Here is a 25,855-nt window from a genome sequence, read left to right on the forward strand (position 1 = left end):
TGATGGACTCACCATATGGTTGTTTCAGCTGATGTATCACTGCTACTCCATGAGGAGTCTGAGATGTACTGTAAACAACTTGAGGACTGCTGTCAGTGAACTTGTTGGCTTTCATCACCGCCATCCTGGTCCAGTCCGTGAAATAGACATTATGCTCAAAAAGACTGATGCCAAATGGATGTGGAATCACACTACCTCCATGTGCCACTGTTTTTCTATTGAAAAAAAGACACATTTTATGTTTTTGTTTCAGATGCACTTAAATACTGTTATTTTTGAGGAATAACACACAACATAGTTACCCATGTAGTCAAGGCATAAAATGGCTTGCTTACTGCAGAGCTCCAGTTCTTACTTGTTTAATGTTCATCAGACTAGATAGACACTGCAAGATGCCATCTTAAATATGTTTCTGAACAGTCATGTAACAAAAGATGTAAACAATTTGTTTGAAAAAATATGTGTCAGTAAATACATACTACCAGAAAGTTCTCTTTTGACTCATAGATTGTTCTCTTTTAATGCAAATTTGAGTGCTTGCGAACTGTATTTTGTCTCCCCTTGTGTCTCTGTCTGCAACTTTTTGTTCTCACTGCTGACTATCTTGGCCAGGTCTCCCTTGGAAAAGAGATTCTTAATCTCAATGGGTCAAAATTGGTTTAATAAAGGTTAAATAAAAAAAATACATCCCAATAAATAAATACATAATAACACACACAAAAAAATACATGTATAAATATGTCTAAATATTCGTATCTGATGAAAAAATAATGTATTAATTTACTGGCATGTATTTATTTATTGACGTATTTTGAAACATACTGTTCATGTGTTTTGTCACGTGACTGTTCAGACATGAATTTAAGATGGTGTCTAACAGTGTCAATCTAGTCTGATGAAGAGCAGTGTTGCTCAGATCGTAAAAACTACTTTAGTGCATTAAATAAGCACTGGAGCCCTGCAGTGTGTGAGCCATTTTTTGCCTTTTGACCATTTACTCACTTTGGTTCTGCACCTGCTTTGTTTGAATTGGATGTGCATGCATACTTTTACTTCTATATTTACCTATGTAGGCCATCATATGTTGCAGTTTCAATGTAGTCATAGCGACTGTCAACCCAGTAGACACGCTGGGCTTCAATGTCCAGTGTGATGCCAGCTGGCCAGCCCAGTTTACTCCCAATAATTCCATAACGGTTGGTGCCATCCATGAAGGCTCGCTCCAGGCCTGGCTGTCCGTTCACCGCTTCCCAATCTGAGAAGAACATATACCTGTGAAAGGAGGTTAAATGTTTAATCTGCCAGTTTTATCTGAGCTGGATTCATTACATAAAGGTTGCTCTATATGCGACCGCAGAAATACCATCACATGTATTTCCTTCAGAAAAAATCTTGGAGCCTTTCTTCTTGTTAATTAAGTCTAGTATCTGCAGCAAGTGGGTGGCTGTGCATCTCACCAAAGAGCTGTACATTAATTTACGATAAGCAATTTATCTGTAGCCACCTGGCTCTCCTCCCCCCTTAAACTATACTATTGGATTACAATGAGGGTCATCACTTACATTGCTCCTCACTAATCCACCCAGGGCAATCTGCTAATCTCACACACACACCCCATTATTCCACGCCAATGGAGCACGACACATACTATATGTGGGTTTTGAGAATGGGTGGGTGGATGAACGGATGGAAACTGGAAGATGTGCTTACCCTACAGTGGGGTCCACCGCCAGTCCTCTAGGGTTTCCGAGGTTTTCGGTGATGAGTGTGACCCGGTTACCTCCATCAAAGTCCACCATGTCAATCCGGTTGACGCTGGCCTCCACCACATACAGTTTATTGTTCACCCAATCCACGGCCAAGTTCTCAGGGTAGTCAACTGATACATTTAAAACCACCTGCATATTGGAACCGTCCATATCCACAGAAAACACCTGTACACAAAAGACACCATTGTTGTCAGGAAATTAGCTCTGAGGTGGTCACTGCCTCAAGAGGCAAAGGGAAGATATTAAAAGATAAGTTCACGTTTTTTTTCAGGTGTATCTTAATACAATAGTGACATGCCCATAGGTACATTTAAAGGGTTATTGGTCAATGTAATTAAGACATTGTTCATACTGGCCACAAGGAGATCCATTTTTAAATAGAAAATAGACAAGTTTTCTGCCTTTTGCCTTTTTTGCCTTAACTTATAATTATGGAGTAAAGGTTCATTGCACAATGTAATGGCTATAGAATACTGTTCCCTATGAGCAGCGCTTTTACTGTGCAGGTCTGTCTGCCACTAAGTACTAGCCTGGTGAGAGCATCCTGTTAACATGAGCTCAATGTTCTGTTTCACTCTCTGTATCAGTTTGCACTCTCTGCCACCCCAAACACCTTCAATCCGTTCAAATCTTGTCAGGCCAATCAGGGATCCTCACTGTAGTTGAAAACATAGGCAGCCAATCAGGGGCTGCATAGCATTCAAGCCGCTGATCGGAAAACAGTGATGGAAGCTCCCACAGCAACAAGCCAAACTCTAACGTCCAAAGTCCAATGGTAGATACAATTAAATAATATCTTTAGACCATTACAGTCTAACTGACAATGTATTTGTGTAGTAGAGGAGCAGAGGGTAGTGCTAACAGGATTGGCTGAAGGAGTTTCAAAGTGAGTTCTCACACCCACTGAAAGTGTTTGAGGTGGCAGAGAGTCCAGACTGATACAGAGAGCTAAGCAGAATGTTGAGCTCACCTTATCAGGATGGTTTTACAAGGCTATCTCACTCCAGCCTTCAGCCCACGTTCTGTGGGCGATAAACAGGGTGCAGACTGCCCTCTGTATCATCGGTAAACAAGGAAATACAGCGAGTGCTGCTGGACAGAGCAGCACTGACAACACCCCTACGTACTTGTAAGAGTACTTTCTGTGGTGGAAACGTTACACAAATATAGGTCCCCCTTTGTAGGTGTTACTTTTGATTCCAGAGGCTTTAAATGAAGAAGCAGTTCATCTTGGTTGAACTTCGGAATCAGTTTTCATACATAATATAAGCCTCGGATTTTGTACCCCATCATTTAGATTTAAACTGTTTTACCAGATGGGATCACTTTATGGCCAGTATAAACAGGATAAACAATTACAGCAAAACAAAACTATTTTACTGCACATATGTGCATGTGAGTATTGTTTCATGTTGTTGTAAGATAGCAGCTGTGACAACCATGAATAAAAAGCTAACAATGAGAAACATGTTTCAGGAAATAGAAAAAGGCAAAGATGGGGATTATTTGTTTGCCTGTCTGATGATTTTGTCTTGTGACATTTCTGTGAATCCTGTAAAATAGTTTTCTGAACCTGCCACTCGACTGATACTTTGACAGTACTTGTTTCTTAAACTGGAGGCCTTGGCACCATGCGGCTAGTGAGGGGAGCACTGCTCTTAGCAGCTCTGCCTCTTTTGAAACAGGATCCAGACGCCTAAAAAGCAGGATTTTCAACTGACCTGTTTAAAGAGAAACTGAAGATGTGGAAATAGCCTGATAGTTTAACCTTTCTGGTTGCATTCACATGCCCTGTGTGTGCTTTCCCCACTTTTAATCTGACATGCTGCCATGGAGGTGGCTGATATACACAGATGCCCAGTCACAGATATTTCCTCGCCTTTCAGCCCAGTGGCTGCAGTTCAAACCATTGAGCAGCCAAAACATAGGCTGAACAAAGACTTTTTAGCTGGCCAAAGAATGCATATGGATGGACGGTGCCACTGAAAACAAATACAGCATGATTACTTCCAACAAGGTCGAGTTACAAAAATTGCACCCTGGTATGTGAACATCATACCAACCTATCGGACAGGTTTCAAGATTAGGCCATTTGGATTCCATTCCACATCTACTTCCCTTCATTATGACCCCGCCGCACAGGAGCCAACAGCTATCCTATTATTATACTATCAACATTGCTGATATTTTACAGGATAACTGAAGAAATTCCATCCCAAACAGCTCCAATCTAACTTAAGCATTTCCTCAATCAAGAAACTGGTCTACTTCTGTAAATTCTTACCCAAGCTTAACGACATTTCATCAAGGTAAATTGGATTAAAAAATACCTTATTCTGAATGGTATCAGTCCAGAAGATCCTACGGAGATTATAATGAAAGTCCACTCCCACTGCAACCCCTCTGTTCTGTGAGAGAACCAAAGTGCGCAGACCGTTGCCATGGATGTCGCCTATGAGCAGGTCTCTGCCGTTAGAAAATATCAAGGAGGGGACTCCAGCTGCAGCAAAGACAAAATACAACAAGTTCCAAATATGTCATTTGAAATGCTTAGGTTAGAATCAGAGCCTGAATAGCAATAAAGGGACAGTTTTCTCCAAATTTAAAAATATACTTTTTGTCCTGTAGTGCTATTTATTAATATATCTGGACTGTTTTAGGGTGAGTTGCAGAGTGCTGGATTTGCAGGCTGTAGAGACGTCTGCCTTCTTTGAATATAACAGGACTAGATGGCAGTCTTGGTGGAGCTCAAAGCACCAGCAAAAAAACCCCAACAATATATATTACAACAATAATATAGATAATCCACAGACATTGTTGTCTGCAGTTTTGACAAAGGAACTATATTCTTTCAACCAAAGTACACCCACAAACAGACAAAAGCTTGCAACTAATGCTTGCTCGCCCAGCACCACTGAGCCAGCTAATGTTACAGCTCAGTCAAGGAGGACGCCATTCATGTTTACATCCTGCACTGTCACAACCACAAGCCTCTCGTCCATAAGTAGATGCACGTTTTTTTCTGCAGAGTGATACAGTTAGCAGCTGTAGTTCGGTAAAGAAAAAAAATGTTCCTTTATGAAACTCACAGCACAGTCTGTGGATTATCTTGAGTAACCGGGATATGATTCCTGGAAAGACGCATTGCCATTGAGGGTTTTTTTTTTGTGCTTTGAGCACCAAAAGTCAAGTGCCCTTTAGTTCCTTTATATTAGAGAGAAGGCAGACATCTCTATGACAGATATCTCCAACACTCTGCCACTCACATAAAAACAATATAGATTAATAAACACTACAGATAAGAGGAAAAATGTGTATTTTGGATTTTTGGGATGAACTGTTCCTTTAAAGCAGAAGTCAATCTTGTAGCACGCATGCTCAGCTAAAATATCAGTGGAAATTTACAGAATGTAGCACATTAAGTCAGATCCCTGACGCAGACTAATGAAGGTAAAGTACTTTGTAGCTACTATCATTACACACTCTTTTCACTAAAGCTAAAGGCAGAGAGGTCAGCCTCTCAGTCAACACTCTTTCTATGTTCCACAAAGGCAGGAGACTAACTAAAACAACATTCAGTACGCAACAGTGAACCAGAAAGAAGTGCAGACGCTCAGTAAAGCCGCCACAGTGGTTGGCAAACAGGAAAGGGGGCTATGCTAATGGGACCTCATTTGGACAGATCATTCAAACATTGAAATTTTGAGCATACTGCATGTTAGAGAAACTGTTAAAGCAGAATGGAAGTGAAACTCACTTGAGGCGTCAGCTCTGCAGTGTCTGTGCTGCTCCAGGACATAGCCCTCTCGACAGCTGCAGCGATGGGAGCCTATGCGGTCTTCACACAGCTGGTCACACACACCCCACATCGAACAGTCGTCAAAGTCTTCAGCAAGATAACAAAAGCATGGCAGATGATTTAGTTGTTTAGTCGAAATACAATTTTAATACATTTTGAGACAACTTACTGTAATGAGGTGTAAATCACTTAAACTTTCATATCGTTTCCTGTCATATTTTTTGTGCACTGTACTTCTGAGTCTAAAGGAAAGCAGCAAATTTTATGTGCACTTTTAGATCGTTTAGGCTCTGGCCAAAATAAAGATTCACATGAGATTCACATGCACCAAGGTTTTATCTGGGTAAAACTTTTTTCTGTACACTTCTGGTATACAATGATTATTTTGGTTGTTGCCCCCTATGAGCTTTAGAGAAAAACTCAAACTGCAGGAAAAAAGAGGTTTCCAGAAGACTTTGTATTACATGAAAAAGTAATAAACATCCAAAGTTATTAGCCCCTCCAAGATGCTGCAATGTTGGGATCGCAACAGTTAATGCAAATTCAACCAATTGCCATGAATTCTACATGACCTTGCAAGTTTGTCCAATCACCACAACTTTTTTGCATATTTAACCAATCAACGTTGTCACATTCACTTCTTCACTGGTTGTGGAGATGAAGACAGATGTGACAAGTGTAAAGATGTTGTGCACACACATTTTGTTTTTTTTGTTTTTGCACCACATGCAATGCTATGGTTGAACACAAACACTTTTCTACTGCAAAAGACACCGTGATAGAAGCTGTTGCATCCAAGGCTTACCAGCCTTTTTGGTAAGGTTACTTAGAACTTGGAGAATAGAGCTGTTTTAATCTCATTGGAGCAAGTTGTCTTTGTTTTTGAATGAACGATTTAAAAAAAAAACATGAAAACATTACAAAGTGCATCTCAGTTCTTTAGATATTCTTTTTCGACAGCTGGCATTTTAAGCTGATACAATCCCAAAAAATGCTCATGAAATCTTGAAGGGGCTGAATCATTGGGCAAAGATGATGTTAAGTCAATAAAGGATATATACCTATACATGAGCGACTATTGTTGCTGCTGACAATGTATCCAGAAGGACAGGAACAGGTTCCTCCATCAGGGGAGGCATGACAACGATGCTCACAGCTCAGAGAGGCACATCTCCAGATACCTGACCAACACAGAAACCACATCAGTGAATGAATATACTTCAATAGCACCCTTTCTGTGGTAGTAGATGTCCTAGTGTGTGCTTAAGACAAGTTGCTTTGTTACTTACTGCAGTTGCGCCCAGCAGTGGTGTTAGTTTCATCTTCTCCGTCTGGACAGTGAGCCGTCCCATCACACAGCTGATCCATGGGGATGCATAAACCAGAAGATGGGCAGGGCCATTCCCCTGGGTAACACTCCCGCGGTACATTATCTGCACACAAAACAAATTCATCTTTGTCTTTTAAGTCTTACAAAATGGAGAGAAAATCAGATCAAACAACTGAGTTTTCCTGATGTTAGACTGTGGGGCATTTAAAGAGGATAAGTGTGTGAGGTACAGGCAGCCTCATCTCCACAGGAATGTGTCGCTGAAATTTAAAAAAAAAGTGAACAGGACCTTATCGTCAGGGAAATTACTGTCACTTTAAATTGATGCAGGGGAGTGGAGCTTTGAGGGGGTCACATGGGGGCTCAAAGGGCTTCTGCAGCCCATCCTCTAAAAACACACACTCTTCACAGCCGTGTGGAGGAATTCTAAAGCCCCTTTGGGGGGCTGCGTGATCTTGTGCCACAAAGAGGCATTTGAATAATACACTTAAAGGAGCACAGGCATAGCGTCTTGCTAGCCCGAACAAACCATGGAGACTGGAGATGAATCAGCTTCACAGAGAGAGCTGTTGCCCATTCTAGTGTTCCGTAATCAGCCAAATGAATGTTTCTGGTCCTTACAGTGAAAAAATTAACAAAATTTATAACAACTGGTTTCAAAGTGTTGTAACCATACCACAGCCTTTTTCGTCCGCATTGTCCTCACAGTCATCCTCTCCATCACAAACCCAGACTTGGTGGATGCAGCGTCCACTGGGGCAGGTGAAGTAGTTCCCTTTACATGTAGGATATGCTGCAGGTGGACACAGAAAAGATCGTGTTGGAAGTACATCTTTGTGCAGAGGATTTGGGCCCCATGAAAAGATATCACACTGGGCCCCACTGCCACAGAATCCTGCACAAGTAGGCCTACTGTCACCACAGCTCCAAAACCCAGTTGACCCACTCAGAGCTTTACATAACCGGTACATAAATTTTATGCATTTATACACATACAGGCCTATATATATAAATATTGGCCAGTAGGGGGGGGGGGCAATGCAGGCTCTATGGGTGTTTCCTTTCTTTTTTTTTTTACAAAAACAAGAAAAGGTAAACTGTTAGCATTAGTTTGCACATTCTAAATAACACATTATGTGAATGATGATTTTTTTTAATATTCTAATATGTTTTAAGGGCCCCTGTCAGTCACGGGCACCTGGAACAGTCCTAAATTTTCTCCCCTATACCACACAACTGTCTTTGCAAATAAAGATGTAAGTCATTAGACACAAAGTAGGGTTTGATTAAGACAGAAGAGGTTACATACTGCAGTTTAGCTCATCACTTCGATCTCCACAGTCATCATCATGGTCACAGACATAGCGTTGAGGAACACACACCCCATTTTGACACGGGAACAGGCCCGTATTGCAGTGCTGTGCTAAAGAAAACACACACACACACAGAAAAAAAAGATCCATTTGGTGATGTTGCCCTGCTATTGATGGTATTTTGAACTATGGCTTCTGTGTGAGCCATTTATCATTAAAATTGACTGGCTTCTTACTGCAATTTGCCTCATCAGAGCCATCACGGCAGTCAAGTATCTGGTCACACCTCTGCGTCCGGTTGTAGCAGGCCCCATTAGCACACCTCAGCTGTGTGCATTCGGGGTAATCTGAAAGATTAAATCATCATCAGGGCAAAGCTATGCATTCAAATCAGCCTGACAACTGTGCTCTTTGTGGCTTTCAAAATCTGAAAAGCTCTGCAAAAGGGAAGGATAAGAGACCAAAATTTAACGCCACCACCATAACAACAGCAGCCACCACAGCATTCTTTATGCAATTGTGAGATTACCACAGTGTGTAGTGCTGTGAGTCTACCATGTCGGCACAATAATAGCATAGCAGCTGAACTTCAGCTTGACTAATCCACCAAGGAATCTGCAATCAACCTCTGACAACAAGAAGCATATTGTGGTCCATTCTGTCAGTCAGCGAGCCTCTTAATCTTAACAAATTGATTAAAATGCCACAGGAGCCTGAAATACAAAAAAAGGGAAACCACCCCGGAGAGAACTTACGGCAGTCTCTCTCATCAGACCCATCTGAGCAATCGGCCAGACGGTCACACCGGTATTCTCCTGGGATGCATGCCCCGTTACTACAGCTGAACTGGCCACTGGTGCACGTCCTTCCAGCTGGGGGCAGATTGGAGAGCAGAACATACACGTATCCTTCACATAGTTCTTATATGCACTTAAAATTTGATCTCATGCTGTGGATATAGGTACTGAAAAGGCATCTATTTCCTTCATTTCCACAGACCCTGTCCTAAAGATTTTATTGTTAAAAATACAAAACACAATACAGACAAGGTATGCAATAACTTGGTTAATTTTCCAGAATTAATTCATAAGCTCCCTTGAAGACTTGCTATTAATGTAAAATGTACTTACGGCAGTGTTGCCTCTCATCAGAGCCATCCTCACAGTCCTCCTCATCATCACACACCCACACATCAGGGATACACTCGCCGTCACTCAAACACTGGAAGTGACTGTCATCACATGTTACCTGAGCTGTGGGAAACCACAAAGAATATTGCATCATTTATAACAGTTGACTGTAATCCAGTGGTTGAAAGTTGCATTTGCTTAAATACAGTACTTAAGTACACTTTTTAATTACTTTTACTTTACTTGATTGTTTTAATTTTATGTTACTATATACTTCTGTTCCACTAAATGTATTTGAATAAGTGACTGTTCACCCTAAAATCACAAATACCCATTTTTCTCTCACCTGCGCTCTGTTTATCTATCTAGATGTTTTGGTTGGAGTTGCAGAGTGTTGGGTAGATCTACCATAGAGATGTCTGCCTTCTCTCTAATATAATGGAACTAGATGGCACTCAGCTTGTGGTGCTCAAAGGACAAAAAAAATACATCTGAAAAACTCAACAGCAATGTGGCTTTCCAGTAATAAAGACTCAGTTACTCAAGATAATCCACAGACCTTATTGTGAGCAGTTTCACATAAAAACTATTTTCTTTCTACCGAACTACACCCGCCAACCATATCACCATGCAGAAGGATGTGTCCTTCATGAATGAGAGGCTTGTGTTCGAGACTCTACATGGCGTGAACATTTATGGCGTCCTCCTTGGATGAGCTGTGACATAAGCTAGCTCATTGGTGCTATGTGAGCTAACAGTAGATGAATGTTTTCTTCTGTGTGGTGATATGGCTGACTTGTGTAGTTTGGTAGAAGGAAAGCTGTTCCTACATGAAATTTCTTACAAAATTTTTGTGGATTATCTTGAGTAACGAGGTCATGATTTCTGGGAGGAGACATTGGTGTGTTTTTCAAATGCATTTTTGGGGACACTATGAGCACCACAAACCAAGTGCCATCTAATTCAGTTATATTAAAGAGAAGGCAGACATGTCTAAAGCTGATATCTCCAGCACTCAGTAACTCACACAAAAACAATCTAGATTGTTGAAAATCATGTCATTTTGATTTCGGGGTGAACTGTCCCTTTAAGATTTTACATATAAACACAAAATCAACCTAAAAAATATGATGGTGCACTGTTATGGTTCAATCTAAAGGAGAGTACTTTTACTTTCGATACTACAAGTACATTTTGCTGATAATACTTTTGGTTGTGAAGTAAAGTTTTGGATGCAGGACTTTAAAGGATCTGAAAATTTCTTCCACCACTGTTGTAGTTCAGGTTGAAATGTCACATCCAACAAGCATCACACTAACTATCCCAATCCACAGGTGTCAATGTTGGCCTGATGTGTGATATAATGAGTAACTCACGGCAGTCGCGTTCATCTGAGTCATCCACACAGTCTGATGTGCCGTCACAGTGCCAGTCACCTGGTATACATCGACCTGTCCCACAGCGGAACTGTCCCAACTCGCATCCTAAACACAATCAAAAATGCGCATGATTAAGTGCTGATTTCAAACTTACGCGCACATGCTATCAGAAATTTTATCCATAGTTATCCATCTATGTTTTTGCAATTTTACTATCATTATTTAGTTATTTCCAAAAATTGTCATTGTTTCCACCCTGTCTCCTTAAGATAGGGAGAAAAATACATATTACAAAAATGGTCACAAAAAAAGATAACTGATACATTCTTAAATACTCTAACTAAAACATGGCGTAAGGTAGCAGAGTTGCCTTCCAGTGATGACGCATGTTGTTAACAGCATTGACAAGCCTTGGAGACAAGCGTGCCAGCCGCCCCCCCACCCCCCGACAGTTACACAATCTTCACCGCACTCATCTCCAGCCTCCTTTTGATGTTCTCGCTGAGTGGCATCTGTAGAGATAAGGTACCACCACTCTACCTTCCCTGACGTTTTCCAGGAGAGATTGATTCAGGCAGCATAGTTCAGTGGCAGAGCACTCCATCAGACCCGTCTAAATAGGAATGTGCAATTCTGATTGTCTCTCTGACAGCCTGATTTATGGTGCATGCTGTTCCTGTCCGGTCTGAGACGTAATTGGAATAAATAGTGGTACTGGGTGGTACCACAACCATTTCAACCCAAATTCTTTGTGAGGAGGGCTGTGAGGTGGTGATTGGTGGTGCTTGCTTGGGGTTGTTGGTCTATCACTGTCCCGTCTTATCCAGCATTCTGCTTCTTAATCAAGTAGCTTCCTACACCACAAAATATTGGGGTTAGCTAATTGAAATCAAATAGCTCTACAATTCCACTATAATGGCTTGAAGCTAGGAAATTAAAGACACATGCTGTGAGAAAAATAAATTGCCTACAAGCATGCAGGCTGCTGGCTTGATAAATGAATAAGACGGTTGACTGCATTTAGGGTCAGATGTTCATAATCTCCTTTATATATTGTTCTCCTTTAAAGATGGATCCCTTCCACAACAGTTGCAGGGTCACTGCCACTCCAATAAAGAATTCTTGTTACTGATTAATCAGCCAGCAAAACACCAAACTGCTTTACAACTGACCCAGCCAAACAAGCAGCATTTTAACTCTTTCAGCAGTTATCCAGGAGGCAAGCCTTTTTTCCTGCTCAGTTTACTAATGATAAAATTGCTCACAATCAGCTCAAAGGAAGCCTTTGTTGCAGGGCAGTGATCCCACAGGTTTCAGCATCATCTTCAGTGTGGCAGCAGGCTGTGCATACAGCATTCAAACTGCCAAGACATGCACTCTATTAAGCAAAAATACATGAAAAATTAATGGGCAGATTCATTACATTTAAGCTTTGAATGACCAGACAACTTGATTGTCAATACGGGACCATTTTTAAAGCCAAAATAAAATTGTCTTATTAAACTTAACAAACATGTAATATTAAAATATGTCCAAGAACCTAGTAAGCCATATGAACAGAGAAACACTCTCAAAATCTGCTTTAGAAAAGTTTAAGATCTTTATAGCTACCATATGTTAAGGCCTACTGTAGGTTTTGAACTTAAAACCTCATATGCCAGGAAGAAACCAATCCGCTGGAGGCTTTCAAATGCAGCCAGTGTTTCCTGACACTATTACTTCTGGGAAAGGTGACAGATACACTGAAGCTGAACCTTTCAACAGCACTATCTTGTGCAAGGGTTCTCCTTACATTCTGAAAAGAACGTCTTCTTTGTAAGTTTTCCTTAATCCTCCAATTTCTATGTCTTCCTCTAACAAAGTTGCAATTTCACTACGCCAATCAATATGAGGGAAGGTAGTGGCCAGCATGAATTGTGCAAATCTGCTACTAAAGGAACACTTCAACCACAAAAATGACTTTTTGAACATCAGTTAGTTATGCTGCGTTATCTTAAATTTGTAGAGAAAACTTTGTTTTCCTGGAAAATGGCAAACATATTGATTGATTTATTGAGGGATTGATTGGGAATCAGGTTTAATAACAGCAAAACTATTTGTTTACAAAACCTCACACAGACTCCAAGTCTAATTTATCCAGTCATAGGCTTAGTACTTCCCAAAACACATGCATTATTACTAAAACCTTACCATTTAGAACTGAAGTGAAAGCAAAACATATCTATGATCTCCTCAAAGCCAGATTTGAATACTATGTTGTTGTTTTTTTGGAAAATGCATGTGCTTGGGAAGTAGTGAGCATACAATTAGATAAATGAGACTCGGATTACACTACACAAGTTGTGTGAGAGCTTGGAAACAAATGTTTTGATACAGTTTTGCTGTTGTTAAAGATGGTCAATATGTTTGCTGTTTTCTGTAAAAGCATACAAGCAAAGTTTTCTTCACAAATTCAATGCAACACAGCATGACTGATATACAAATGGCCATTTTGTGGATGAAGTATTCCTTTAAGAATGTTTAATCTGAGTCTGATGATCTGTGCTTTCCTATAAGCTTTTTGTTTGAGTCTTTTTGTGTAGTTTAATGTTTTCCTTTCCCTTCTTTCGAGCCTTGTCTTTTCTAATTAGCAACTTAAACCCACAGCTGGAGAGAGCACCACACTATCCATGCAGGAAGATAAGGACGTCCTACTATTGCCCAACAAAGAAGAGTAGTAGGGGACTTTTCATTAGAATGAAGCCCCCATACTCCTTAAACCCCACTGTGAAATCACAATGGCACAAAGGCGATGCCAGCAGGGATGCTTACTCATAACTGGAAGTGTCACCCTCAAAAAGCAAAAAGGAGACTACAGTAATAAGCCTTACTTCCTGTGATAAGGTAAAACAGAAGTGGAACATTAGCTTCCCTCTCATGGCCACCTATTAAGAAAACACCTGTCCACTACCACTGACATGTCTCTTTTTCGTCACGTGGGGCGCCTGAAAGATGTCTTCAAGCTTTTATCTATACTGTCTTGTTTTGGCGCAGCCCTCTGCACTCACTGAATGCGTGTGGAGAAAAGTGGAGAAAACGTCTGCTGGCAGCATGAAACGCAGGACCCATCCATGCTGTCAGAGCGGAGTGCTGCTGCCTATTTCATATGGAAATCAATGCAGCAGAATGCAGTCAATTGCCAAACAAGTGACTTTGGCTCTTAGTGCTACACACAAAACAGTGAAAACCCAAGGGGCTTTGGCAGTGGCATGGGAGCAAAAGGGAGGAATAAATAGAGTGTGGAATAAAGCCTTGGTCTGGTTAGTGAAGGAATACTCAACATGATTTTTGGGACATGCCTTAACAAAAGCATGAGTGAAAAGAATCATAAGTCGTCACAGTGCAACAGCCACTGGATGACTCATTTTCGTCTGTACAGTGAGTCACCAACTGTTCACTGAAGGCTAGACTCGATCCTCAGTGTCTGTAACCTAGACTGAGGGAGCTGCGGGAAAAGAAAGGATTTGCTCTCAATTTGTGCCAACTGTGTTCCTGTTTCTAACGCGGTGTAACTGTTGCACAAGGATTTAGGCTCCTGCACCGGAAAGAAGCCGGCATGCGTGAGGTTTAACGTGCACGTGCAGGCCAAGTTTGTGTGACTTGAAAAGTTTGACCACAACAGGGGAAAGTTTTACAGTCATTTACAGAGTCAAACTAAAAAAAAAAAAGGTGAGATCAATCAAGACAGTCTAGCCCCACACCTGACCAAAAAATTTGTTTTCATTATTCTGGCTGTGAAATGAAAACTTAATTTTTAACACCATTAAAGCACTTACTGTCCACTTACTATGTCGGTAGGAATTCACCGACCAATGATTAATGGAGAAAACAACTCAATTTAGTGAAAAACATGCGTGGAACAGCAGAAATGGCAGAGAATAGTTAACAAACCGGCACCGTGAAATCCCCTCACGCTGTCACATTAGCTATTAATGCCAGTGTAAGCACTCTGCAGCAGTATCAAGAACAGGGGCTGGATAATGTGTTACAGAAGGTGGTGGAAGAAACAATTACCAAACTAAAGGATTCTTAAAGGAGGATCAAGCAGAGATTAGAGGACACATGAGGGGACAGCCCTCATTGTAAAACTACATAAATAAACTGTTACTACACTGTAAAATCTGACAAGTTGGTCTTGCTTAAAATAATCATGGAAACCGATTGCCTTGAAAAAGTACTTAAAAAAAGTGGACTTAATTTTGGGAAAATGTTGCAACTTTAATATGAAAAGTGAAATAACATTGTTTTTTCAACAACATTGTTGTTTTTCCTGTTAACAAATGCAGTAAACAAAGTTAGTCTGATTTAATTTGATCATTACAAAGAGGAATTTGCCAATGATGAAGTTAGGTGATCTGAAAGTTGTGTTTTCTTAACATGTTTAAGAATATCACTAATCACTAGTATGAATACAGCAGAACACAGATATATAGCACAGTATACTTGGTTTACTGAAGTTACTAAAACTAGGAAAGATTGATTTAATTAAACTTGTCGTTTTTAAGTTGTAACAACTTCTCAAAATTAAGTAAATGTAACTAAATGTTGAGTAAACTTAACAATCACATATGAGTACACATAGATTAAGATTAATAGTTATATTTGCCTGTACATGTTTCAAGGCAGTGGGTTTCCTTTTTTTTTTTTTTTTTAAACTATAATCAACTTGTCAGATTTTACAGTGTAATCTTCCTGAGTATTTCAGCAAGTGATACATCCTTAAGTCTGATTCATACATCACCAGATAGCCTTCAGGGAGCACTTGATACTCAATATAACATTGAATCATTAGCAAAATTTCTGGTTAGAAATAAAATGACCCCATAAACTACATTAAAACAGTCTATATCACAGCAAATCCAAGCTAATGATCAATGTGAACCTGCTGATGAAGTCTTTTGAGAGTCAGTGCTTTTGGACAAGTTGTCATATTGTTCACCTCAGCAAATGCCAGCTACATGTACAGCGACTGCTGTAATTCAAAGGAAATGCCAAGAAATGTTTTTTTAAATGCTACAGCCTCACTGTCAACACTAGCACACTGTCTTTTTTGGCATTGAAAATCCACCTTTTCTGTCTGTCTGTAAGGAAATAAGTTCAGGATATTATATAATAAATAGAAACAAAGAAAGAAAGAAAACCATGACCCTCCTTTTGGTACAGTTTTTACTTAACTCCAAACTGCTCCTTAGGTAGAAATGGTTCCATTCTGCAGCAGCTGCAGTGTAATTAGTTGCTTGATTCACACTAAGGAGCTTACATACTAAGGGTTGAGCAAAAAGAAAGCAGATTACAATTTGAGAAGTAGGATCTAGCTGCGCTACAAACACAAGAGACAAACACAAGACTGTCATGCATAAAGAGCCATATCTAAGCATTTTTTTTATCTGTCTCTGGCTCACATTGGAAAATAAAGTTCTTCCTCGAGCTGGGATCAAGTTTGAATTAGTGGTCTGCGGCGTAAAATCTGCTCCACTCAATGAGATTTGTACCAGTAGTTCTCAGTCCTGCAGATTGTCTGTAAGTCACATGCTCTTTTCTGTTACCTAGCAACAGTAAAGCTCAGGCAAAAGTTCCTCAAGAGAACTTCCAATCTGTCTGAGGACGGCTTTGTGCTCAACCTTTAAAGTAATGCTATGTGGCAAAACATTTAGCTTTAGAGCCAGAAAAACATTACTTAGTCAATATTACTGGAGGAGATTGTGTCGCTGTATTATAAAAGTGGCTTTTGAAATCATCAAGGTTACTCACATGTGTTCAGTTGATTCATCCTCTATATAATTTGTACTGTTACATACTGGATGGCTACTTTATTGTCCTGTTCTATAGAAAAAAAAATACAGGAGAAACAATGTGGTCTCCTCTGCACAGTTTGTTTTGATGAGCAACAAGTGCACTCAGTGACTCTCTAGTAGCACAACAACTCAGCAGGTCCGCAATGAATCATTCAGCTGACAGCCTTTGTGAGAAATTCAGAATAAAAAAAAATCCCTTACCTTCAGAGTGGCACAATCTAACACAGCATATAAAGACGACAAAGAGTTGAAGTAGCAGTGCTCTCCACATTCTGGCTGGTCCGTCCAGCTCCGCTGTGCAGATGGAGGAGCTGTAGGGACTGGGGCTGGGATGCTGTTGCTTTCTTCTGTCTGTCTTTCTTGGCCCGCTAGTTGATGAAAAGGGGCGTGCACAAAGGCCAGGACAGCCGCTCCCCCAAGGCAGCAGCCTCGGCCCTCCGGATAAATCCCTCGGGCCCTGGAATCTGCATAATGCCATGCAGGTCCGATTTGTACCGAGTGCCAGTGATTTTTCACTCTCAGCGGGCCGTCAACGCTGTTTATTTGCTCAGCACTTGGGAATTAGGAGGGTGCACACCGGCGCTCGAGGAAAAAAAGAAATAATGATGGGAGTGATTGAAATACTAAACAACTGGGAAACGCTGAATTTTTGAGTATCCTGAAGGCCTCCACGAGACATGTAATCCCAATGTGTTTTGTTTGAGTCCCTTGCTGCAGATTACACACACCTCCCCACAGCTAAGGGACTGTTCTTTATTAATCTGAGGAGGGGGATGGCTGTGGTACGACCTCTTTCTGACCCTCCCCAGAGCCAATTTTTTCCCCCTTGAGCCTCCATGAGTGACTTGAAGAAAATGCATGACGCTCCTTTCACCAAAAATTAGTTATTTGATTTTTAAAACGTACCCTTTTATGTTTGACATTTAAGAGTTAAAAGTTGAAGACAAAAATCTTGGTTATTTTTGGCCAAATCTTAAGCGACATATAGAATAAAGTTGTGAAACTATTTTAAAGTCAGAGTTGGTTATGGTCTTTGTTGCACATGATTTTTATAGTTTCTGGCAATGATAGATTGTGTAATGGCTTCCTCTTTTTTATCGGTGGTAAAATATATGCAAAATATACATATGTAATATATATATATACCCCTCTCCCTAAGCCAAAATAAAAAAGTGCCCCAATACTTGAAATATTATTTGACATGCCTCCTCCTTTTTTGCACCACTCCCTCCCGATTTATAAATAACGAACAATCCCTAAAGTTAGTTTGTTATTTAACAGTAAAGCAGGTCATTTTAAGAGTGTTATAGCCTACATATTTAACCAATGGAAGAGAAAAAAATACTTTCAGTCGCCATAAATTCATTTTTGGACACACTTTAAGACCAGTAAAACATTAATAATTTCAAAAGATTTACTTAGTGACTCATTAAGAAAACAATTAGCCTTACGAGCTAATTCGACGGAGCGCCAAATTTTAAAACCAACAGTGAAACCGCCACAGGAAAATTAAGCCGCTAAAAACTATCACTTCCAGTGTAAAACAGGACCTTAGCAGCTTAATACATGTGAAATTTTAAAGATGGGTTCATACCTTCACAGTGCTTGCGGTTAATGAGAAGCCCAACACCTCCACCATGTGGCCGAGCGAGAGCACCAGCACTCCGCCTGCTTCAGTAACCGTTAAATCACAGGAGAGGGGAGCATAAACATGGTTGCCATTAGAGACCAAGCAACTGAAACCTGGAGAAATGTGGAAATGTGGGTAAAATAACGTTAGTTGTCAAGTATTTGAGGAGTAAGCACTCACGTTATTTTTCACATCATGGCAACTCCACAAAAAAACACAGAAAACCCAATGAAGTTAGAGGGCAACACGACGGAGGTATGTAAAAGTTCCCGTTATCGATAGCAACGGTAAATCTGTGGGGTCCGTTGGTTAATATCAAACTACTAGCTAGCATATCTAACTAAAGCTATCTTAGCATTAGTTACGCGACATGACAACAATACACAAATATTATGCTTTTTGTCCATTACATTTATTTTACAATATTTTATCTACAAAATGTGTTGAGTGAAAGTGAAAATAGTGATATATAGTATAAATATTATAATAACTAATGTAGGCCCTATTGTTTAAAAAAAAAACAACTGAAGTTTGAGTTTTCAAATTTGCAACAATCCCATCAGCTAACATGTTAGTATTTGTAACTTAATACAATCCTAAGATTAAAAAATAAAAATTATACTTATGACTAGCCTAACCATCTTGCCTCTATAAGGGAGTGTTCAGTATTTATGAGATGGGAAAAATCGGGGATCCGCCCACAAGTGGGTTTGAAATGTATATTTTCCTTATAAATCTCCAGAATGAAAAACTGTGAAATACAGTAAATAATAGTGGAGGGAGGGTCATGCATTTTAACCAGGGTCATGATTTTTTTTTTTGTTTGTTTTTTTTAAGTCACACTCTAGCCAACTTTCTACTCTGATAAATAAAGCACAGTCCCTCACACATAAGAATCTCAAACATGATACCAATCCAATTATGCATAAAATTGAACATATGATAGGAAACATCCCGCCTCCATAATAGGTAAATTTAACTTTTCCTTTAATACTTATTTGACAATTGACAAGTATTTGACAATACTTTTTTTTTTACTTAACACTTAAATTATTCAATATGTTCTGCATGTTTTTTCTAATCCATGTATTGATTTTGGAGGGGGACATTCTATAAAAATGATAACTTTTGTCAGTTTGACCATGAAAACTAAAGTTAAGTCAATAAATTGACTTTGCCAATATATTAGCCAGCACTGAAGATGTATGGCAAAGTATATCACCTGATAAGTAACAGGAAATTGCAAGTACAGACTCATTACATAGTTTGTCTACCAGAGTGCACTCAAAATGTATTTTCAAGTGTAAAATTTCACCTTTGATTAATATCTTGTTCTCAATTTTCTCCACTGACATATCATCTTGAATACTGATATCAGTATCAGCTTCAGGAACCCACTGTCAGTCAGGTTCCTGTCAAAACACAGAATAACTTTACTCTGCTGCCAAAAGCTCCTGTGCATTGTGTTTTAACTGAATTTTTTCTCCCTTATTTACAGCGTGTGGACAGTATTAAGAAGTCACTTGAGAAACTTCTAAGCCTTTCTGTAGATGATGCATCGGAAACAGGGACGCTGCGGTCCAGGATAAACGAACAGTCAAGTCTGATCTGCATGCTGAAACAGAGAGCAGATGAGGTGCTCCTTCGAAGTCAAGCCCTTCAGAAAATCAATACAGAGCTAGAGGGCCAACTAGCAGACTGCCAAAAAGAACTGGACGGTGAAAGAAAGAAAGGAGAACTATTAGAGAAGAGATTTATGGATTTAGCTGCCAACAATCAAGCAATTATTGCTTTCATGGATGAGTACAAACATCAGAATGCCCAGTTAAAGCTGGAAAACGAACAGCTGCAGTCAGAAAATGACAAGCTTTTCTCCCAAAAATTACAAGATAAAGAAGTGTTTGTTCAAAAACTGATGCAAGAAATCAAACAGCTGACAGAGGGATACACACACAAGGAAAAGGAATATCGGTAAGAGGAAGAACTATTGTCAGTTTTTAATTATGCCGGAATCTGTTGGCTCTTCGACAGAAAATTAATCAACAGCAATTTTGATAATCTTATGAGTAGGTCATCCTGTAAAACTGCCAAACATTTCCTATGTCAGTTTCTGTAATGTGAACATCAGCAGTTTTATCTGCGTTATTCTTAACTGAGTATCTTTGCTGTATTTTACGTCTATCTTTAAGGGAGAATTTAGCTGGATGCCAGTCAAAACTCCTGGAACAAATGACTCAGCATCAAGCCAAGGACGCATTGCTACTTGATCAACTGTGTGATGCTCAGCGACAACAAAGAGATGCTATAGAGATGTGCAACGGTGAGTAATCAACATGTTATCATTTATTTAGGTGCTAAAAAGTACATGCACTTGTAAACGTGTGGCCTTCTTTCCAACAATCAGAGCTTGAGCTGAAGCTACAAAAGGCTGAAGAAGAGCATGCTTTGAAGGAAACCAGCATAAGAGATAGCATTACAAGCCTCACCAAAGAGAAGGACAAATTACTGTATCTGTCTATGGAAAGAGGAAAAGTGATACAGGTGACTGAGAAGAGTATTTGTTCTCACTGAATTCAAAGCTCTGCACAGAAAAATTAATAACTTCATATACACACAAATTTCTCTTAAATACAGGAGAAACAAAAGGAAATCCAACAACTGGAGACAAAATGGAAAGAAGAGAAAAAAGCCCGGGCTAAGGCAGAGAACAGGCAAGTTGTCTATCACCAAAAAAAACAAACGTTTTCAGAAAAATCCTGAAGGTTAACAAGGAATGTCCCTGCCCTTGCGTCAGGTTTGAACAGGAAGCCGAAGCTGTTAATGCAGATCTTAAAGTGAAGTCCCTCCAGTCTGCTCTTGCTGACTCCACGGCAAACTATGGAAAGCTGAAAAAGGTTTGTTGGAATCTGCAATATTGAAAAGTGTGACTGGCAGTGGCCCGTATAGGGCCGAGAACATGCTTAAAGAAGTATTTCACTGCTGGAAAGAGGTTACTACATAGCCAACCCAGTTTTATGGCATGCATAAAACTGGGTTGGCTATGTAGTAGACCCAAACACTTGAAATTAGAACTACTTGACCGGAGAAAACAGGAAAAAAGGGGCTGTGGAATCACTTTTGCTCAAGAGGTACAAAACCTACAAAGACCAGAATGCACTGTGCTGCACAGGACCTATAAATGCTCCGTCTGGTGGGTGATGTAACGCAAGTTGCCCATTTGTAAAAAAATATGTCAGCCAGCTGGTATCAATTTTTTTAACTAGTTCACAGTAAGTTAAAATTTCTGGTTTCTGAAAACATTTTTTTACTGGAAAATGAGCAGGTAGACATAGGTGCTGATAGAATGGAGGGAGGCCTAACATACTTCATCTATACATACTATCCACATTGTAATGATACAAAACTAATTGAAAATCTACAAAAATATCCCTTAAACATACTGTATCTTCCTCTGCTGCTATTTTACAGGATTTTGAAGCCCTCAAAGAACACAGCACCAACCTCCTTTTGCAAGAAAGAGAGTTAAATAAGAAGCTTCGCCATATGATGGGCTAATCTTTGGCATTATGCAAGTGTTACGTTTTCTTACCAATGTTTTCATTAGAACAACTCATTATCACCAAGGATGTTTGCTCACTGACAATGCTAACAATGGAAAAAAGTATGACAGGAAATTACAATGTTATTTTTAACCTTATCTTCACAAAAAATGAAACCACAACATACTTAGCATGGCATGTTTGAAGCTCCTAAAATAGAAATTATACCGTACAAATATGTATTATATAAAACCTTAAGAAAGCTCCTACGCCAGTTTCTCAGCCTTTTCGATTACTTCTTCAATGGGACCCACCATGTAGAAAGCTTGCTCTTGGAGGGCATCATATTCACCTTGAAGGGAAAAGAATAACTAATGCCATTAAATGTCTATTAACTCAATCCCGTTTAAAATGTTTTATCCTTTGCACATCACCCTACCTCTTAGAATGCTCTTGAAGCCTTTGATTGTTTCCTTGAGAGGCACCAGCTTTCCCATGTGACCAGTAAAGACTTCTGCTACTTGGAACGGCTGTGACAGAAACACTGGATCTTATGAGCGCAAGCGAGTCAGCTTATCTTCCTCAGACAATTCATCCATAGCCGGGATACCAATGATTGTCCTGCAATGATTTGTAGTCCTAAAAAACAAAAGAATAGTGAGACTTGGTTTTAATTTAGTTTTTTGGATTGCACATATTGACGGCCATTCAAATTTTATTAGTATCCAAAAAGGTCTAACCTGTAGAATCTTCTGCACACCACGAGCAACATCGTAGTGTTCAGCCCCAACAATGTTGGGGTCCATGATGTGCAAGGTGGAATCCAGAGGGTCCACAGCAGGATAAATACCAAGCTCATCAATGGCACGGGACAGCACAGTTGTTGCATCCAAGTGGGCAAAAGTTGTGGCAAAAGCAGGGTCAGTTAAATCATCAGGAGGTGCACAGATAGCCTGTAACAAAATGATCAATCTGAGTATGTATGATCAGGAGAAAGGAGAGTGCTGACGTGCAATTAACATCATGTGTTGCTTCACTTATACAGAGGTGATGGAGCCCGTCTTGGTGGTGGTAATTCTCTCCTGCATTGTCCCCATGTCAGTGGCCAAAGTAGGCTGGTAACCCACAGCAGAGGGGATACGGACCAACAGAAAAGCTCTTTTATGTTTTGACACGTAAATGTAAGTCACGGAAGGTGCCACTTTTGAGGAAGTGTCCTTCAGGTTGATGACACCAGACTCGATCATTTCATGGTACAAGTCATTTCCGTCACGGGTTTGCTCGCCCCCTCCAGCAAACACAGAGTAACCGCTGTGAGCCTTGGCCACATTGTTAATCAGCTCCATAATCAATACAGTCTTTCCAACACCAGTGCCACCAAACAGGCCTGATTTAATTCCACACACTCAATAAACAATTATCATAATGCAAGTGAATGAAAATGCAAGTGCAGACAAAAAATATATAGTGTGAGGTAATTCACCCACCAGTCTCTCCACCCTTTGCGTAGGGAGGCAACAGATCTACCACTTTTATGCCAGTGACCAGGATCTCCTGCTCATGTTGGTGAACTCTGGGGCTTCGGCGTGAATAGGAGCAGTTCTGCAAGACAAGTTACTTTACATTTGCTGTTTGAAAAAGGACAAGGCTCACTGTATTCTCATTTCTTGAAGGAATACTTTACCCACAAAAATGACCATTTGTAAAGCAATTATGTGTTGCCTTAAATTCATGACGAAAACCTTGTTTTTCTTGCATGCCTCCAAGGAAAACGGTGTACATATTGAGTTTTTTGACTGACTGGGGACTGGGTTAATTGATGTTATTTGTAATATATATATATATTATGTCATATTTATATTTTTTGTTTGTTTCACTGTTTAGATGTTTCATTTACAAGTTTTACCAAAAAAAAAAAAAGTTTGTGACTTGTACGAAGTAACTTGAAACGTCATTGACTAGCGACACCAAGACGCGACTGGAGCTTCAACGTCCGCTTTTAGCAGCAATATCATCAAACAACAGCTTATGTCCTATCGCTGCTTTAATGAAATATCAATCCCTGCTGATCGCAAATGCATTGAGACTCTTTATGGTCAATTTGAGGCCACTGAGCTTGCGTTAAAGACAAGCCAAAGGACATTACAAGCTGAAAGTCTGTCCACGTTTAAAAAGTGCATCCACTCACTCGCAGGAAAAGCAGCATGTTTCCCACTAAGTGTCTTCAGAGAGTTGACTTCAGGCTTAAAAGTGTGCAGAGCACCGCTGCAGCACAGTCTCACAACACCCCTCATGCTGAGGATGGTTGAACGTGAATGAGCAGAAACAAGTTTAGCTATCCTGAACTGCTCAACTCATATGTAGACTGAGCATGCGCAGACCGTCGTGTCCTTGTTCCTTCAATCATCAAAGGAGGGCAGCACAAACCCGCCTGGTAGGATATCCCCTCCGCCCTCATGCTGCATTATGATGCTACAGCAGGGTATATTTATTAAAGGTTTACAAGACCATGAATGTGGTAAGTAAAACCATCGAAGTCGATGTTTTTAAGCCAGAAACAGGTTGTTACCCGAAAATCTACAAAGACTGTTCGTATTAAGCTCCAACAACGAGCAACGAAAACGAACAACCAAAGTTTAATTTCAAAAGTCAGTAGGACCCTCACACTACGTTAAAGCAGGTATGTGTTTCAGTATATGGAGTCAAACTGTGGAATTATCTGGAAAATGACTTGACATGCAGCTCGAATATTATTCAATTTAAACGGAGGTATAAAGAAAAATAATGGGACATTTTGAACTTTCTGAGTAACAGTAATGTTAAGGTGACTGTAATTGATTGTTTCTGATGCTATTGCTAAATTTGATATGATTTATTAAAAAAAAGAAAAGAAAAATACGTTAAGAAAGGTTGGCCATTTGTACCTGTGTCTATAGTTAGTAAAATAGGGGCAGGTATTAAAAGTTCTTATTTCTGCTCCTGTTTGTTCATTGAATGTGTAGAAGATGATAATATGAGAACAAGTGTATCATAAGTGTTGTCATTGTTATGGGGACCACACACTGAGATGAGCAAATTAATCGAATATGAATATGAATGAATTTGAAATACTTCTGTAAAGAAAATATTTGTATTCGCCAGGAAAAGCTTGACTAGGGCAGCAAATATGTCAGGTATGGCACTGCCGTCCCTATAGAAAACTTATAGAATTAAAAGAACCCTGTAATTGCAGTTGGTTTAATCCAATTGTTTTATTATTTTCCACAGTTGTTTCTTCAACCTAAACTACTCTAACACTTGTCTATCATTTAAAAATAATTTTTTGATGCATGTGGCTAAACCCAACAATTAAAAAAACAACAACATGTAACATAACAGCCCATGTGAAATAGAATTAACCCTTTGAGACCTGAATTGACATCACTTTCCTTGTGCTGTCTTCAGACACCTTTTACAAGCTGTTAAACCCTTGGAAATCAGAGCAAATTGGTTTGATGACTTTTGAAAACATGGGGGGAAGGCAGTGATCGATTTGGCAAGAAATGTCCCACAAATTGCAAGCAATTAGCAAAAGCTGTCAATTTATATTCATAAATATTATATATGTTGAATTATGTCACAGGGAAAAAAATTTTTTGATTTCTTTTTTTTCTTTTTTCCTGCACTTTCTGGGGTCATTTCTTGTTTGTTTCCTTATTTTTACTTTTTCTGGCTTATTTTAAGGTAATTTTGTTATGTATGTCTGCTCATTTTGGGCCATGTTTTATTAAGTTGCTCATGTTCTTCTCCCCATATTCTTTTTGCAAGAAATCAAACCAGTCTGCTCAGGTTCCAAAGGGTTCAAATGTTCAGTTTGCACACAACTCTTCTGTTATTACTAGTATCATAATGAGAAACATAAACAAAAGCAGTCAGTCTGTGATAGACGCACATTAAAGTTAACGTCACTTTATAGTAATTTCCAGCATACAGAAACACTATAGAAATGCTATGAATGGATGTCATTCATCATAGAGCAAAGTGATGGTGTGGATTTTGTCAAGCCATCATTCAGTGCAACATTCCTTTGTGTCAGAGTCTCCTCTAATTACTTCTTGCCTGGAGCTGTGGAATACAAAACCTCTTCACCTCG

General features: G+C 39.6%; 2 protein-coding genes and 1 pseudogene across 2 annotated transcripts in view; 1 reads left to right on the plus strand and 2 right to left on the minus strand.

The window, feature by feature from the left end:
- lrp2a (low density lipoprotein receptor-related protein 2a) overlaps positions 1-17,032 on the minus strand; it is a 60,684-nt gene extending 43,652 nt beyond the window's left edge. The window contains exons 1-14 of the mRNA XM_042494310.1: positions 16,756-17,032; positions 10,718-10,825; positions 9,342-9,464; positions 8,967-9,083; positions 8,448-8,558; positions 8,208-8,321; positions 7,575-7,691; positions 6,858-7,001; positions 6,630-6,749; positions 5,527-5,655; positions 4,100-4,269; positions 1,711-1,934; positions 1,066-1,272; positions 13-215 (exon numbers count right to left, since the gene is read on the minus strand). Coding sequence (XP_042350244.1) covers positions 13-215; positions 1,066-1,272; positions 1,711-1,934; positions 4,100-4,269; positions 5,527-5,655; positions 6,630-6,749; positions 6,858-7,001; positions 7,575-7,691; positions 8,208-8,321; positions 8,448-8,558; positions 8,967-9,083; positions 9,342-9,464; positions 10,718-10,825; positions 16,756-17,032 — 2,164 coding nt within the window. The remainder of the gene's footprint in view (positions 1-12; positions 216-1,065; positions 1,273-1,710; positions 1,935-4,099; positions 4,270-5,526; positions 5,656-6,629; positions 6,750-6,857; positions 7,002-7,574; positions 7,692-8,207; positions 8,322-8,447; positions 8,559-8,966; positions 9,084-9,341; positions 9,465-10,717; positions 10,826-16,755) is intronic.
- Positions 17,033-18,379: 1,347 nt separating this feature from the next.
- On the plus strand, positions 18,380-21,740 carry zgc:172182 (coiled-coil domain-containing protein 89). Its single transcript, XM_042494311.1, has 7 exons — positions 18,380-18,439; positions 19,683-20,155; positions 20,374-20,504; positions 20,589-20,725; positions 20,819-20,895; positions 20,979-21,078; positions 21,653-21,740. The coding sequence occupies exons 1-7, from the start codon at positions 18,380-18,382 to the stop codon at positions 21,737-21,739; spliced, it is 1,065 nt and encodes a 354-aa protein (XP_042350245.1). The 3' UTR covers position 21,740.
- A 249-nt stretch (positions 21,741-21,989) lies between these two features.
- LOC121948829 lies at positions 21,990-24,053 on the minus strand (annotated as a pseudogene).
- Positions 24,054-25,855: the final 1,802 nt, after the last annotated feature.

Source organism: Plectropomus leopardus, chromosome 10 (assembly GCF_008729295.1).
Source record: "Plectropomus leopardus isolate mb chromosome 10, YSFRI_Pleo_2.0, whole genome shotgun sequence".
Taxonomy (NCBI): domain Eukaryota; kingdom Metazoa; phylum Chordata; class Actinopteri; order Perciformes; family Serranidae; genus Plectropomus; species Plectropomus leopardus.